At 41.9% G+C, this 16,579-nt stretch overlaps 1 protein-coding gene across 2 annotated transcripts; it reads right to left on the reverse strand.

Moving 5' to 3' along the window:
- Positions 1-961: 961 nt before the first annotated feature.
- Positions 962-16,204, reverse strand: ALKAL2 (ALK and LTK ligand 2). Of its 2 annotated transcripts, none has more exons than XM_050315380.1 (6): positions 16,173-16,204; positions 13,260-13,591; positions 10,751-10,804; positions 10,559-10,639; positions 8,153-8,219; positions 962-1,629 (listed from the first exon to the last, which is right to left on the reverse strand). In XM_050315380.1, the coding sequence occupies exons 1-5, from the start codon at positions 16,175-16,177 to the stop codon at positions 8,155-8,157; spliced, it is 537 nt and encodes a 178-aa protein (XP_050171337.1). In that variant the 5' UTR covers positions 16,178-16,204; the 3' UTR covers positions 962-1,629; positions 8,153-8,154. The 2 variants fall into 2 exon arrangements, with proteins under 2 accessions (XP_050171337.1, XP_050171338.1); XM_050315381.1 differs by lacking the exon at positions 16,173-16,204 and adding an exon at positions 14,508-14,578.
- Between the last annotated feature and the right edge of the window lie 375 nt (positions 16,205-16,579).

Below are 16,579 nucleotides of genomic sequence, written 5' to 3' on the forward strand. Positions count from 1 at the left end.
AGCTGAGTGAATCCTGTAGAAGTAGATTCCTTTAACTACCAAGTTTTCTGTAGCCACATATTGCATCCATTGAGAGATGAAACGTTAGCATTTAGTGTTCACTGAAAGCAAATAAAAATATGTAATTCTCCCCTGCTAAACGCAGCCACGTTCTTGGATGGGATTTTGTACTTCTGCCATTTTCTCTTTTCTTCTAAAGAGCTGGATGCTGAAGGCTCTTAAATGTCCATTTCAAGAATCTCAGGTCCTAGAGTTTCCAGGGTGGGGAGGGACGTGTCTAGTTTTGGTTTTACATTTTGTGGTTCAAATTGAGGATAGAATTGAAACTAAATGCCAGTATTAGATAAAAAAGTACATGTCGTTCATCTACAGATTGCACATAAAAAATCTCTTTCCATTTGAGCCGTTTTATTGTGTCAACTGGATTTAATACCTGATTTAAGGAAGAAAGAGAAATGTGTATCAAGGATTTTCAAGTAAGTGTTCTCCTTAAAATATGAGTCACATAAGTGACTCCTTAAAAATTCTAGAATAGTAAAATGATTTACTGGACATTTGCTGATTATATTGCCTTGCAGTATCATGAAGAGACTGCAGATTATTTAAAAAAATCCCAACAACAAAACTTGCAAAAACAAACAAAACCCCTAAAACAAACATGAACAAAAAGCCCCCCCAAACCAAATCCCAAACAAACAAAAAATCCTAAACCAACTGTGATTCATAAAAACATTACATCTTCTAATGCTAGAGAAAATTGGAGCAGCCTTGCGGGCATTTCGTGGGATTGGAAGACACAGAGAGAGTGTCCAGATTACTGAACTTCTCTGAGGTGGATATAACTTTCCTTATTACAATAGTGAGCTCTTACTGGAAAGAGGTTTAAGTAGACAGTAGCTACGAGAGGGTAGCTTGTTTACCTGGATTCAGTGAACAGAAAGCAAATTGAGAACAGCTTAATACCAAACACTTTATTACTTATGCTCGTTATTTACAGTATTTACATATTGCACGTTCACTGGAATGTTTTATACATTTATTATATAAAGTAAATTAATGGCAGCTTGTGTTTGTGTACAAAATCCATGCTCCACTGTCCCAAAAAGTATGTCTACTTGGAATTACATTTCTGTTTGTCATGCAGTTTGTACTCCCAGGGTACAATGTGACCCCAATGCAAGTCTGTTTTAACCAAACTTTTAAAAAAATTGCATAAGCATGAAGGGTATCAAGTGACCACAACTACCGTGGAGCAGATCTTTAGTAGTTCTAGATATACAAACAAACATTCCTTAAAATTTTAGAATTAAGCAATAGAACATCAATTTTCTTGGTGAAATACTTGTGTTTACATCATTTTTTGCAGCATTACACATCAATTGTAAAGTGTGTTTTTAAATATGGAGCATTAAATACTACTGGCTGTTATGCTACTGTAAAGAATGTCAGTCTGCAAACTTGATGGCATACAAAATGCATGTTAAAAGAATTATGGGAAGTAGTCTCCATCTGCAAAAATAAATCTCTTGTTCACAATGGAATTTGCTAAAAGGTAGTAAGTTCTATTTCCCTGTTGGTTTCCAAGGCACTTCTCTTGGTTCTTGGTGTTTCTTGTCATGGTAATAACATCTGGTGGATTAAAAGAAAGAAGAAAATTGCCTTTCACCATTTTTATATTCACATACATGTGTTTGAAAATGTGTTTAAAATGCTGAAAATAATAAATAAAACTTGAGAATTCCATAAGAACTTTTGAAAGATCCAGTAGCGCATTTCTTATTTAGCTCAGTTTGTTAACAGCCTGACTGTTAAATTAACAGTTTGTTAGCTGAGGCTGTGTTGGTTCATTTTAGGTAGACAGATAAGGAAAATCCAGTTCCTATATAAAATATGCTCATAGTTAAGTCTGACCTGTTCTAATGACTGCAGCTGTGAAGTCAAAAAGTGAATAAACCTCAGAAATAGCATTATCAGACTGCAAAATTCTGTCTAGATGCCTTGGTGTCAGTAAATTGTTCATAAGATCTAGGAAGAATCTGATATTCCTCTGGGCCCGTTTGAAGAAACTTGGAATCGTATAAACAAGAAACAAATAGAAGTAAATTTCTGAGATTAGGTTGTATAAATATAGCTCCTGGAACATGCAAACACTGAGGCAGCACAAACTGAGGAGGAGCTGCAGTGGTTCAGTTTGCTGGTGGTTCTAGTAACTCTTCCCAGAATAGTTTCTTGGAATGAAACCAAAACCACTTCTATGATACTGATATCAAAATCACTGATACAAAATAACAGGTTTCCACATTGCTTATGTATGTATATTGTCTATACTCCAGAAATGTTGATTCAGAGGTTGTGCAGTGAAGGTTTCAGGCCCCCATTCCCCCACACCTTTAAACCATTTTAAGAAAATGTTGTGTAACTGAGTATATGTATCTAAAAGTCCATCCCCTCTCCAGTAACTTCTGAGTTTGTTTTCTGCAACCAGATTTTCTAGATGGATGACCACTGAATGCTGCAAGTCTGTCCACCCAGTTTCATGTCCTCCTAAGCCTGTTATTATTCTTTTTTAGAACTAAAAAATGTATGATGTCTTTTTAATTAGCAGGAACTACACAGTGAAAAGACATCGCTCTTACATGTGAACAGATTCAGCTGAAGCTTGTATGTCTCACAGATGTCAAAAGTCCATGTGGGAGATAAAAACCAGTGGTACTCTGATGCTAGAGTTCTGTTAATGACGTTTTTCACAGTTAAAACTTTTGTATTGTCTGAACGTAGGTACCTCTCCTTCCCATGATCAGGGTGAATTCTCTGATACTCTGTGTTTCTCTACATTTTCTACTGCTTAACTATAATTCATAATAGAATCATTTGGATGCAAAGTCAGTTGGACTTGACATAATCCATTGGAAATCAAGCTATTGGTGCATACAGAAATACTTGTTAGTAGTATTTAAACATTTAGTTTTGCAATTTTTGAAAGCTATTAGGAAATGTAATAATGTTACAGAAAAGCTTAATGTAATTTAGGGGTTTTCTCTGGCTTTGCAGATAGGACAATGACTTCTTTTTTTTTAATGTCTTTCCTTAGAGTGGAAACTGATGTAAATTTTCCTTGTCTTGCATTTTCATCTAGCTTATTTTCTGTATGTATGGTCCTACTGTACCCTGTTTAGGCTATGATGTTTAAAAGTGATGTTTAAAAAAAATTAACGTGCTTTCGGTTTGATCAGTGTGTGGTACACTTGTGGTACAACTGACAAGTTAAACACTGAAAATGTAATAAATATTTTCATTACTAATGGGAATATGCAGCTCGCTGAGGGTGAAAAACAGTGGATAGGATGCTTATCCAGACCTGCTTTTGCATGGGTATCTGATCAAAAGCTCTGGATCTTAGATTCCCAGTGCTCAGCTAACTTACAGTTTTCTAAACCCCTGGCATTTTCAGAGACCCTTGAAAAGGCCTCATATTTTTAGCATTGATTAATCTGCTGTACTTTCTTTTAAATTTTTATTTCACATTATATGGATCAGTCTAGGAAAATTAGACCGTAATTTAGCTGAAAGGTGACTGGTAATCTTACTGGAGATCCTGAACACAATTTGACTACAGCCTCTGTTGAGAACATAGGTAACTATACAGTTCCTTTCCCCTCTTTAACTCAATCTTTAGTTCTCCTTTGCTAATGAAGGGAAAAAAACCCCACAAAAGCCCCCAAACCATGCAATTGTTCCAATTTTTAAAAGCACAAATGAAAGCTAGTGTAAAGGCATATTACAGCTTTCCAGATTTCTTTCTAGTTATTATCTGTGCATGATGATAAACCCTGCAAGAAAAAGCTAATGTATATGAGAAGAATTTAGTGGTTTAAAGATCAATATAAACCTTAAAATACCGTGCCAGTAGGATTTTGTAGCAGAACTTCCATGTGCTTACATCAAAAAATTCTTTCCCCAAGTGTGCACACCCAGGTGGAAGTCTGTGACGTAATGAGAGAGATCCACTCATTGAAGATGATAAAGCTCTTAATGTTCCATCTGGTGTTAGCCACAGACATCCCACGGTAAGCAAAAGTACAAATTGCTCTTAATAAACTTGGACTGTGCCACACTACTAACCTGCACTGGCTGCCTATTTAATGCAAAGCAGTAGTTCTGATAAAAGTCCTAAATTAGTTACCTTGGGAACTACTTCCTGGCACCAGGAGGTGACTGAACATGCCCTGAAAAGCTGTATGTGATGAGTCAAGCTATACATTCTAGAAAAAGAGGGTCTGCCTTCACTGAATAATACACAACCCCCTCATCTTAATTTCACCCTCACTTTTATGAAATGAAAGTGTCTTACATTTCTTGAATGCACTCGATGTTACTCTGAACAAGAAGCAGTGTAAGAGAGAAAGCAATCAAAGGCTGTTTTTTCCATTGTAACAAAACACTTGAAGCCAAATTTAAGTACCCAAATATTATCTTGGTTTAAGAACAGTTTGAAAAAAATGCTGTATAGGAATGGGATATTCAGTGGGGTATTCTAGTTTTCATGTATATGAAGTTTCCAACTTTAACTTGTATTTTCAGCATTTTTCATGTGCATTACTAGTATGGACAATACATCTTGAGGAATTTACACAGGTTTTTCTGAGTTCCAAAGGAAATTTCAGTTATCAGTGTGCTTTAGCTTATTAGAAATTTTATAAAGAATCTTAGACCTTTGTATGTACAAATACTAATTTTTTGTATGTGCTTCTTAAGGACGGAAGCAACTAATAGATTTTTTCCATACTCTTTTTATAGTATATAAAACCTAATTTTCTCTGCTTAGCCCAAGATTCCTACTACTTGCACCAGTCTTGTATTTATTAGTGCAAAAGTGTTTGTGTCATTAGTTTTACTTTATTTGAAAAAACTGTTTTTACTTTAAAAAAAAGTAAAAAAAAAACATAAAAGCTTATCAGTATAGAAATCAGAAGAAATCTTCAAAACAGAAGGATGTAATAATATGTGATAATGCAGTCCTTAGTCTTTGAACTACTACTCATGGTACAAGAAAATGGAGGGCATCAACAGTAACACCTGCAGTTTCCAAACAAAAGCAGTAAAATCTGTATGACTGTAGCCAAAGTGGCTGTGACAAATGCTGTCAAATGGGACAGATTTTCAGATTCATCACCATCATAGGAAATACTCAATATCTGAAATGGGAACTTTATTTAGGCGAAGTCTTCAGGAATCTTGTTCCTGACATTACATTTGTGGGATGTATCTGTATGGGGTGGGACAAAGCAACCATGGAATATGCGAAATACTAGGAAGCTGGCTGACGAACAAAACAAAAAAGAGCATCAAGGACAGGACTCTTAGCATAGCTGTGCTGACCGCAAGAAGAGGTTACAGAATAAAATTAATCAGAGATAGTGCTGGTGGCAGCCAAGGAATATTGCCTGGGTTGCTGACTGAAAAAAAAAATAAAAGGACTACTGAGTGATGTGGCAATACAAATGTGTTGCTCTGGCTTCACTAATGCAATCTCAACAAGTTGAAGGGCTGTTACTGGGTCCCTGCATTGCTCATATCTGTGGGAGAGGCAGAATGGGAACATACACTAAAAAAAAGAGATGGAGCCCAGTTACACATGTGTGTAGGGTAACTGAGAAAAAGCGAAAGCTCCATAAGACACGTACCACAAACACACATGGGCCCGCTCAGGTATGAGACAGTCACAGCTGTCTAATTCCTGGTTTTGTTCCTTATTTTCTTGTTTGATCTTAGCTCAGAGTTTCAATGTCTTGTGTGCTTTAAAGCTGTGATAGTCCAAAATGCATTTCATGTAGAAAGGAAAACAAATCTTTTTTTTTTTTTGCCTTTGATCTCTAAACATGGATAGATGTCCACAGATCTGAAAAATCCACCAAAACTACCAGTTTGCCAGGGTAATAATCCATCTGTAGCCCAGCCCACTTGAAGCCTCCAATGAAATGAAAATCAGATAATAAGCAAAAGAGGAAACCTAATTTGTTTCACACAAATTGAACAGATGCAGTGAAAAAGCTTTGAGGGGAAAAGATGCTTAATCTTATGGAGGCATTTATGAATCTCAAAGCATATGTGGTAGAGAATAGTCTGTCTGTCTACTAACAGGGGTTACTTAACAATTCTACCACTACTGATTTGTGTCTGTGTGTAACAGAAGTGGAGTTGTTATTGACATTGCAACATGCCTACTAGTTGAGCAAAGATGTTTTTTGAGAGATGGACATTTTTAAATAGACTCCCAGCTTGAGATGTGAACTACTTTAGCTCCTGTTCCTTCATATTACAAGTTTGTGTTTACATGACAGGATGTTAAGATACAGACAAAACTTCCTAAAGAAAGGGAGAAAAGAATTTCCTACTCTGATGTATCCGCTTATTGGTATTGGTAATAATATTCACCTATTTGCAAAGTTAAACAAATTATGTTTCATTTATCCACACTGGATTGAGAGAATGGCTTGTAGCCACCTTTTATGAAATTGAATAGCTCCCTTATGTTTTCCTGCAGTCATCTTTTCTTTAGCCTAAACAATCCCAATTCCTTTAACTGTTCTCTTAAACTCTTTCTAGGCCTTTGGTAATCCACATTGCTCTTCTTTGGACTCTTTTAAGAAGCACCCATATGTCTTCAAGGGTGGTGCCCTTAATTAAATACAGTATTCCAGTAACTGATTATTTCAGATGTTTCATAAACAATTATTTTATTTATGAATTTCAGTATGTTGTTTGACTTTTTTCAAGTGCGACATGGTTGACTTGTTTAGTTTGTGATCCACTACAACCCCTATGTTTTTGACAAAACATTTTGTCTGTTCACAAAATGCCATGTATGCTGCCACTCTGGTAACTCTGAAGCTGAATACTCCTACGTGACTTCATAATTCTGCTCTTTAAATTTTATCCTTGTTTTATACTATTCAGCTTATTTTCTAAGATTATTATATTTTCAAGATTGTACTGCGTCGTGGTTGCTTCTCCTACACTACTCTAATCCTTAAATATAGTATTCTATCACACAAGTTATTAATGAAAGTATTGAACAACATCATACCCAAATGAAGCTGTGTGACTCTGCTCAATACATTTTTCCAGTTTTGACAGTAAAGCACTAATAACTTGTGTATCTTTTTCCAGTCATTTTTACATTTACCTTGATCAAATTTCCCTAGCATGCTTCTGAGAATGCCATGCAAAACACTGTCAATGCTTTAAAAAAGTAAACTAAAATGATTAATATTTATTACTTTTTCTCACTGATTCTCTCTACCGGATGTGTATTTTGTCACACAGTTAAAATACCTTGGTTTGACAGCATTTGTTACTAACAGGTCCATACGGTCATTATTTATCCCTTTGTCTCAGGAAAAGGTTGAGGACAGAATGTGAATTAGTCCTTTTGTATTCTTTTGTGACAGTTTCCTAAAAATACAGATAGATTGGAGGTACTTTTTGGGTCGGTTGGTTGGCTTTTTATTTTGGTGCATGATGAAATTTCCCAAATATTTGTGGGAAGTAGAGGTACATGTAGGCAAGAAGGGAGGGAATTAACCCATAGACATGAGAGGTGAACACGATGAAATCCCAGGAAATCCGAGTAGCTTGAAGTTAGTTTATCAGTGCTACTAATAATACATTTTAATTGAATTACTATAAAAGCACCTGCAGCCTATCTACATTTATAAAGCTTTCATGTGTATAGCTATGTATATATTAACTCAGACTAAAGAGTACACCATAGATGTACAGCTGCACACATAAAAGGGTGGCTGCTGCTCCTGATACAGGCAATTGTGTACTGAGTCAACTCTTGAAAAATAATCCACAGCTGTAGAGTTTTGTTCTACAACAACAAGTCACTATCTGCTAACTGTATGCTGCTATAAATAATTCACAGATGATGCACATGGACTTTTATGTAATGACTTCCAGCAGGGGGTACCCTTTCCTTGATGCCAAAATTTGCCAGATTAAGCCAGTTCCTTTAAGTTGTATGAGAGGGGAATACCTTTGCTAAAGGACAGTTGTTATTATACACCCATGAATTCTCATGTATGAAGCACAACATCCACTGCTTTGCTATGCAGTGGAATATTACCACTGCTAAGAAAAAGCTTACCTTTATCCTTCCATGCACATTGGGCTTACTGCCAACCGAGTAAGAAGCCTGGCACATCTTTTATAGTCTGTCATGAAAAAGGAGCATAAATAGATTACCAAAGTAACCAATTTTGCCTTTAAAAACCAACATTGGTGTCAGTGTAAAATTAGTGTTGTAATAAAGTTTAATGAATACCTTAGTTTGCAATAGAATAAAAGTCAACTCCTTAGACTTAGAAATGCAGTGTGTAAAAACTGTGTAACTGAAAGCCATGTCTAATGCCACATTAACTGTGCACTGACTTCTGCATATGTTCCATCTGTAAACAAATAGCATGAATGTGCTTGGAGGCACTCCAAGTGTATATATGCATGAAAATTTATATATCTGTGTCTATGCTTACATGCAGGATCTAAACATGTGACTGTAGTATCTCCATACTAGAGGAAGAGTAAGTTGTGGTCACCCACCTTTGAAATCCAGCCCTCAACAAACAATCTATCAACTTAATGTTAAGTAATGCCACTCTCCAATAGATTTTCTTCAAATTAGACAAATAACATTTAGTCATAGGAATGTTAAGTCCAGCCCAATTATGTGACCACATCATAAACATTCATAACTGTATCAAGTTTCATCTCAAAACTAGTAAAATTGTTTTTTCCACAGTAGTCCTATTGTTAGTTGTTCATATTTTAGGTACCTTCTTCTTTTTGATGCATTCGTAATAAGGAACAGAACCAATGCAAAATTAAAAAAAAAAAAAGAAATCAAAAGGGTTGGTTTTTTTTTTCATTAACATGACAAACCAAAAGCAAGTATTGTGAAAGCTAGTTATGGACAGACAGAAAAGTAAATTACTTTTCAGGTGTCAATGCTACTACAGTGTGCAAAATACTAGAAAGGCTGCCAACAAAATTCTTTTGTACTGGCTACCACCATATTGCAGCCTCATAGATGCTTTTAATTTCTTTGGCCTTTGAATTTCTACACAGAATGAGCAGTATTATTTGAAGTCAAAAAGTGACATCATTCTGTGCATGAAGAATTAAAGTAGGCTGTTTACGTCATTTTCCTAGAAGAAAGTTACTTCAAAAGATGCTAGTCAGTTCAATCCAGTAACTGATGTTGATTTTCATTAGGCATTATTTCATTAATGAGTAACTACATCTAATGTTTCCTAGAGATGCAACGTTAACAATCTCTAACTCACAGCATAGTTATGCTATAATTGCTATTCGTACAAATTATCCTCCATTATCCAGACATGATATTGGTGGGTATGTCACCTGTCAGAAGGAAAAGGCTAATTTAGACTTTAGGCCAACTAGTTTTTAGCTTCACAGCTTGGAGCTGTGCTGAGTCAAATGACGTTTGTATTGTAATCCTTATGAAAAAGGTAATATGACCATTTGCTTGTTCAAACAGACAAGTTATGAACAACTTATATTTCCACCCATACAAACAGAATGTGATCTGGCTAGCTATCATCTACAAATCCCTATCTTTCCAAGGCATTCCTAATCTGAAGCCTTACAAACAGGGAAAAAGTCCACAATTCTTACCAAATATGCCTTTAAAGTATATTGGGCTGAAATATTTATTAATACTTGAAACTTGGAATCTGTAACTCTTGTTTCTATTCCCAGCTCTGCTACTGACCCAACTGGTTGACCTCAAACAAGTAAAATAAAGTGTGCTTCCATTCTGAAAAGGCTGTACTAAAATAGCATCTGCTTACTCAACAGGTCCACCTCTGTATGAATCTGGAGTCACATCTGTGGACTGATAAATGCCAATGTTTGATTTCATTGTCTCTGTGCTGCCAACAGTGAAGAGATATCATAAACTACATTTGCTTTTTTGTGTCCATCAGCACTTTTTTTCCTAAGCCTGAGGAAGTTATATTTTTGTAATTCAATGAACTCAAGTGTTGCAAAGATTCATTGTCAACATGACTGATAGATTGGTAGCTGAATAGTTGAAATAGAAAATGTCTATAAAATATGTTCTAGATAAATAATCAATGAAAAGGAAATAATCCCACCTGGATTTCTGATCCTATATTGAATTTGCAGCACTAGAAAGTAAATATGAGATGTTTGTGAGAGGGGTCATGTTCCTGTGAAAAGCAAACACTTGATTTGGAACCCAGGAGGCATATACATCACTACGTAAGGACACAGTGTTTAGAGCCATCGTACACAATGTATTTGCAATGAAAAGGTTTTGTTTCCATTTTCCTCTCTGTAATGCTGATGCTGTCCTAGCAATGCTGTAAAGAATACTTAGTATATTTCAGAGCATTCAAAACTCTTCACTGGAAACAATGAGTTCTGACCTTGTATCACCACTGATACCTGATAGACCTATTAAATTTGGGTTTCCTTTTGTTTCAGGGAAGTTTCTCGTTTTGTCACTTACATGCTGGGATGGTGCAGTCCCTTGTATTATGATAAAGCCGATGAAAGTGTTTACTGCATTTTGGGCTAAAGTAGAGTGGACCTGAAATACAAAGAAACAATAAATTATGAATTAGCACAGGTCACAGGAAGAGTAGTGCAGCTTATAGTATGTACATTAAATGATGGATACCAATGCAAAATTAAAGCATACCTGTTAAATGCTTTAAGAACTTGTCTTTCATCCTCAGATCTCTGGGAACTATTTCTGTTGGACAGAAAACAGAATAGTCACTCTGCTGCACTGGAACTCTGCTTGCCAAGCATAGTATGAGGACAGGGAATATTCTGTCCAGCAAACATCACCACTGTGTCTTGACAGGTGCACAGAGGTCAAAAGTCCTTTGCATATAGTAGGCCAAATTTCAAGCACTTTGTAAAATGCTCTGTGAAACACACTGTGATGATGAAACAATGTCTGTTAGATGTGTGGTCATTAATGATGATGGTAATTAACTAAGAGTCAGATTTTAGCTCTCTATGAATTATATTATCAAGTTTACCTAGATTTAAATTCTTCAAGAAATTTTAGTTCATGGTTGCTCAGAAATAATATATTACACGAGTGATAAAGATCCAAAGATATAAACTCAAGTTTGGGGTTGTGTCTTCTAATTCTCTTATACAAATATATCCACTATTCTATCACAGGTATGTTTGTACTAGCACTGTTCTGCTGTAATCACAGAACTGGATTGATCTACTTACAGGAATCTTTTTTTCCTTCCCCTTTAGCAGTAAATAAAATTCACAGGAAATGATTCCAAGCAAATTGCTCTCTTCTGGCTCCCTGTGTTTGTGGTTTACCGCCTTGCGTTTTGTGTTCAGCAGATGGCAAAATGAAACTGGTTTACTGAAATCCATTTTAGCCCTAACCCTCACTTGTGACTTCCTGATTTACAGCTATCTTTGATTGCTTTCCGTTACAAACTCTATGCTGATAGCTTAGTGCTGATTGTGTATGATACACTACATGGTGCTTTATTTATTTGACCATAAATGCCTGAGCAGCCTTTTTCACTCCCCTGGCACCTCTTATCAGATATAAAGCGAGAGAGCGTTTCCATCCACATCTGATTCACTTGTGAGTTTAGACACTTCTCGAAAGTCATTCTTCATTTACTTCTAACTTTAGTCAGTGTAAGTAAAATTGACCTTATCCAATTTGACCTAATTATGTCATGAAGAGCATTAAAAACACACATGCTTCACTCAGAAATTTCCCATGGGACCAACTCACTGGGAAAGTGATGCCAAAACTGAAATGAAAGACTCTTAACTAGTAGTTCATTTTCAGAGTTGCTGGGAATAACTCCATTATAATAACAGAATGAAAAATCCTGCCTAGGAGTCAGTAACAACACTACCAACTAATCTGCTCTGAAGCAGGTTTATTAATTAATTATACTGCACAAGCCAGATGTTTCACACCAATATGCTGATGTAGGGTGACCAAAAACTATGTCCATGTTCCAAGGTGAGATTTAAAGTTGTGCATATCAGGATTCCCTGCTTAGTCTGGCCTCTTTGACTTTTCAGCATTTATAAAACAAAATGTTCTCCCCCTGATGATCTTAAGTAGAACAAAATTGTCTTCCTTTGTACATTCATTAATCATCCAGATGGAGAAGCAACATTTTCATGACAACCACCAATCACAAGGATATTTGAATATGAATGAGAATGAAGAAAAGGTACAATGAAGTTTTATGAGATCAATAAAGACAAAATAAATAGCACACAAACAAAATAAAAGCCACACTGGGAAAAGGTGAGTAGCATTTGCTGGAAAATACTCAGAAAGTCACTTTCAGTAGGAGGGGTAAGATGAGCAGCAGTAATGCTGTAGGGGCTTGGAAGTGACAGGGAACAGTAAATTAGGCATGGCAGCAGGAGAAGCCAAATCAATTTTCAACAGGATGCACAGAGGTACATCACAAAACTGAGCAGTAACTATCCATCACTGTGTGGCTGGTATGTCTACTTCTGGACTGCTCTATGCAACCTGAACATCTTACAAACAAACCTAGGCTTTCACTGGAGGTTAGAGAAGAGTCAGTTAAATGAACAGAAGTATGACTGCAGGAATGCCCCAGATTGGTCACAGCCTCTACAGTGGTAGAGGAGTACTGGTTCAGTTCCCTATTATTTCAAAGGTGCTACCTCTGGAGTACAAAAGGAACGAACAAGCAGGGCTAAAGTTCAGTGAAGCTGAGCTTCAGGAAAGACTTCTAGATGTGGGGTCTTTAAGGACCTACTAGAGTCCTGCAGGGGAATTCTTGCTAGGGTCATTTCCAAGAAACACTTAAACCAAGCACTTTATAATAAGTGGTAACCTTCCAGGAAAAAGAGCGTTTTCATCCCTTGTTTCTTTGAGCTCAGCCCATTTCAGTCTTTTCCCTTATTAATAGGTTTCGTTCAAAGCCACAGGAAGTTGGACTTTCAGTAGAGTACATTATCCAGAGAGTAAAAGACTCTGAGATGTGACTGGAAGTTTTCTATTCCAAATTTGCCATCTGTGTCTGTTTCTGATACCAAAGGGAACCTGCAGTATTTTGAAAAGTGAATTCTTCATATAAAATTAGTAACCCGATGTGCTGTCTCATTCACCAAGGCACCCTAGAGAAAAAAAAAGATCTCCTATGCCATGGATTATGACTTACCAACTCTCTGCTCATCCTGGTATCCTCCGTAGTCAGCCACTTCCCTTCGATCCAAGTTATAGTCATGCTTGGAGAAGTACTGCAGCCCACTCTCCTTCTCCAGGTGGTACCTTTTCAGTTCCTGAATGATCTCCATGATCAGATTTAGGAGACTTTGCTTGTCCTTCAAATCTGTGGAGTCAGTTTTCTCTTTGCAATATCCTGCTGAGAGCATTAAGAGTACCAGCCCTAGCAGCCTAGGAGACCTCAGTCCACTCATTGCAGTCCGACCTGAAGAGTGCTCGAGGGGATGAAGAGGAACGATCCGCTGCTGTGGAAGGCCTCCTGTTTCACTGGAAGAGAAAATCGGGGGGGTGGGTCGAAGGTGGGGAGAGTCGTGGGGATGAAACAGGAAACATTACAGAAGGAGAGCGCGTAGATTACTCCCCAGGTTACACTAGGCGGGGGCGCAGACCGCTCCGGAGGCCCCGCGCCGGGCCGCGGGGGACTGGTGGGGCGGAGCAGGGCGGGGGGTCCGCCGCTGCCCCCGCCGCCCGCAGCGCCCGCCCCGCGGGCAGAGCCGGCCCAGCGCCGCGGCAGCGCCCGCCCGGCCTCCCGCAGCCGAGCCCCGCGGGAGAGCGGGTGCGCAGCCCCGCAGCGGGGACAGGCGGGGGTGCCCGGCGGGACCTCTCGCCCAGCGCCCGGCGAAGCAGACCGGCGTTCCGCCCCGCCTCTCTCCGCCCCGCCCGCGGCCGCGGAGCGTAGCACCGCGGGCGATGGGCGATAACTTTCTCCGAAGTTTGTGTCGTAAAGCCGCGACAGCTGCGCACCGAGCGGGTCCCCACCCTCGCTGCGGGGTTCGGCGCTCGGGCTGCGGGTAGGAGCGGCGGGACAGGCGGTGCGCGGCTGGGGGGCAGCCGTCCGTGCACAGGGAGCGGCAGCGCCAGCCTCCCCTTTCTCTGTCCCTCTTCCCGATTCAGGGAAGGGGCGCGGGCGGACGCGGGGAGCAGCCCGGAGCGGCGGCCAGCGGCATCCCCGTAGTCCCTCTCCTTCGGACGGCTGAGCGCCCGCGCACACACGTGTGGCCCCCGTTCCGTACGGCGGATCTGCCCCGCCAACTCCGGCGGGGTCCGGCGGGGCCGCTCTCGCCCGCGGGCTGTCACTGGCCCCGGCGCACGCAGCGCTTCGGCCCCGCGGGGCGGGAGGGGTGCGGGCGTGGGGAGGGAGACGGAGGGGAAGGAGGTTGCTGGCCCTCGCCGGCCGCTTTACCTGTCTCTCCGTCCCAGAAGCCGAGGTGTCTTTCCCCCGGGAGCCGCTCCCCGGACGGCAGCAGCCCGCGAGTGGTGGGGAGTCCAAGTATTCCGCGGCTGGCCCGCCCGCCCCCCTCCCGTCCCTGCGCTCCCGTTGTATCCACAAACTACTCCATCGCCGCCAGCCCCGACGCAGCCGCTTATATAGGCTATAGGATGGACATGAGACGGCAGATAGTATCGACTTGGAAGTGGGTGGAAAACAATAAAAGTCCACTTGGCAACCTCGGGAGCGTCGCTGCTTGCACAAGCCCCCTTCCCGCCCTCTCTCCCTCCTGCCCCGGTCCCCCTGTCCCTCCCCCGCTCGGCTCTCCCGGGCAGGGCTCAGTCACTCCTTTGCCTCTCTCCGACGTAAGGAGACGGTCCCAAGTGTGTGTGGAGTGGGAGGGGGTGGCGGCGGGAAGATGGGGACGGAGGGGGGGGCGCCTCGCCCGAGCCTTTAATTAGAAACGCGCTGAGGAGCCTCTGAAATATTGATGTCCCTGGCGCAGCTCCCGTCAGGCAGGTCCCCGGCCCGCGGCCGCAGCCCCGCGGGGGGCGGGCGGGGAAGCCTCCTGTTTACCGGGAACTCCGGGCCCGGCTGCGGCGGGGAAGGGGAGGTGTTGGGGCGGGGGCGAGCTGCTGGGGAAGGGGAAGGCTATTTCTGCTCGCGCCGGCCGGGAAGCCCGCGGAGAGGCGGCTGGAGCGGATCTGGGTGGACGGAGGGAACGGGCGTGCCGCCTTTCTCGCCGATTCTTGGCACGGGCGGTCCCGGGTGGCGAGGCGGCTTCCTGGGCTCCCGGCGCGGCGCTGCCTGGAAGCGCTCCCAGCGGGGCCGCGGGAGGAGGGGAGAGCGAAGGCACTGCCACCGGCGGGAGCGCCCTGTCCGCTCCTGCAGCCGCCGGCCCCTCAAAGGTGTCAGCCAAGCGGGCAGCTCTGAGCCCCGTCCTGCGAGACCCCTCCCCAGAACACACACACGCGGCCGCTCTGCCCGCGGAGCCCCTCGGGGCGTGGTGGTGGGGGCTGAAACACGATCCGGTTGAACTTTCCCTGTTTACTCTGATTGTGTGGATAAACCTCTCCCTTGGCAGCCGAAACGGGCAAACGCGCAGCTGGACCGCGTGTCGGGCGCGCTTCCCAAGCCCCGGGAGGCGGTGGCCGGGCGCGGGCGGCGCTCGGCGCCGGGGCCGCCCGCAGGTACCGCGGCGCTCCCCTCAGGCAGCGACCACAGCGGCCCCCAGCGGCCCAACCCGCCCGAGCGCGGCGCGGCCGCCGCCAGGCGGCGCTGGGGACCCCGCCGGGAGGGACGGACGGGCAGGGTCGGCAGGGACGCTGAAGACCACCCAGTTCCAACCCCCCCGCCCCGGGCAGGAACACCTTCCGCCAGACCAGGTTGCTCTAAGCCCCGTCCAACCTGCCCTTGAACATTTCCAGAGACGGGGCATTCACAGCTTTGCCCACTGTATGTGTCTTACTGCATGCAGTTGTGTTCCCCAACTGGTTTATTATTTTTACCTATATTAATTGATTTATCTTCAAAACCGACATACAAATGGCACATATGTCTGTTACTACAAAAATCTCAGCCCATGCTGTCACAGTGAAGGTACAAAAATATTAATAAAATACCTGGAAAAATACATACCACATGATGAAGAAAAAGACCCAGAGGCAAGACTGAGCAAGAAGGCTTTGTCAAGAGTCCAGAATCCTACCTCCTCTTGGCTTCATGGTTTGTTTCCAGACACCTTAAGGCTCAGGGGAAAAAAAGAAATTGAACAATCATTTCAACAGTGAGAAGGAATGTCCCTTTGCATGACATAACTTGGTATGGCTGTATTTACATGTTAATCATTCCAAATATTGACACATTGGGGTCACCTATTGGGGACAGAGAAGGTGGAAAACAAGCCAGGCTGTATACAGCCTGATATTCTGTTCCTAAGATTACATTTCAAGTAGTGCTTCACCTGAAGTAATCTCTTTGGGGAAAGGTAGATACAGCTGCAGAACTGAAAGAGGAATTCAACTAAACACCTGGATGGATTCTCC

The sequence above is a fragment of the Myiozetetes cayanensis genome, unplaced genomic scaffold (genome assembly GCF_022539395.1).
Source record: "Myiozetetes cayanensis isolate MyiCay16 unplaced genomic scaffold, myiCay2020 scf2-11, whole genome shotgun sequence".
NCBI classification, from domain to species: Eukaryota; Metazoa; Chordata; class Aves; order Passeriformes; family Tyrannidae; genus Myiozetetes; species Myiozetetes cayanensis.

Coding starts and splice junctions, on each gene's coding strand:
- ALKAL2 (XM_050315380.1), bottom strand. Junction 10,805..13,259: donor CCAGGATGAGCAGAGAGTTG/GTAAGTCATAAT, acceptor TCTGTCCAACAG/AAATAGTTCCCAGAGATCTG. Junction 8,220..10,558: donor GGACTGCACCATCCCAGCAT/GTAAGTGACAAA, acceptor TTTTCATGACAG/ACTATAAAAGATGTGCCAGG.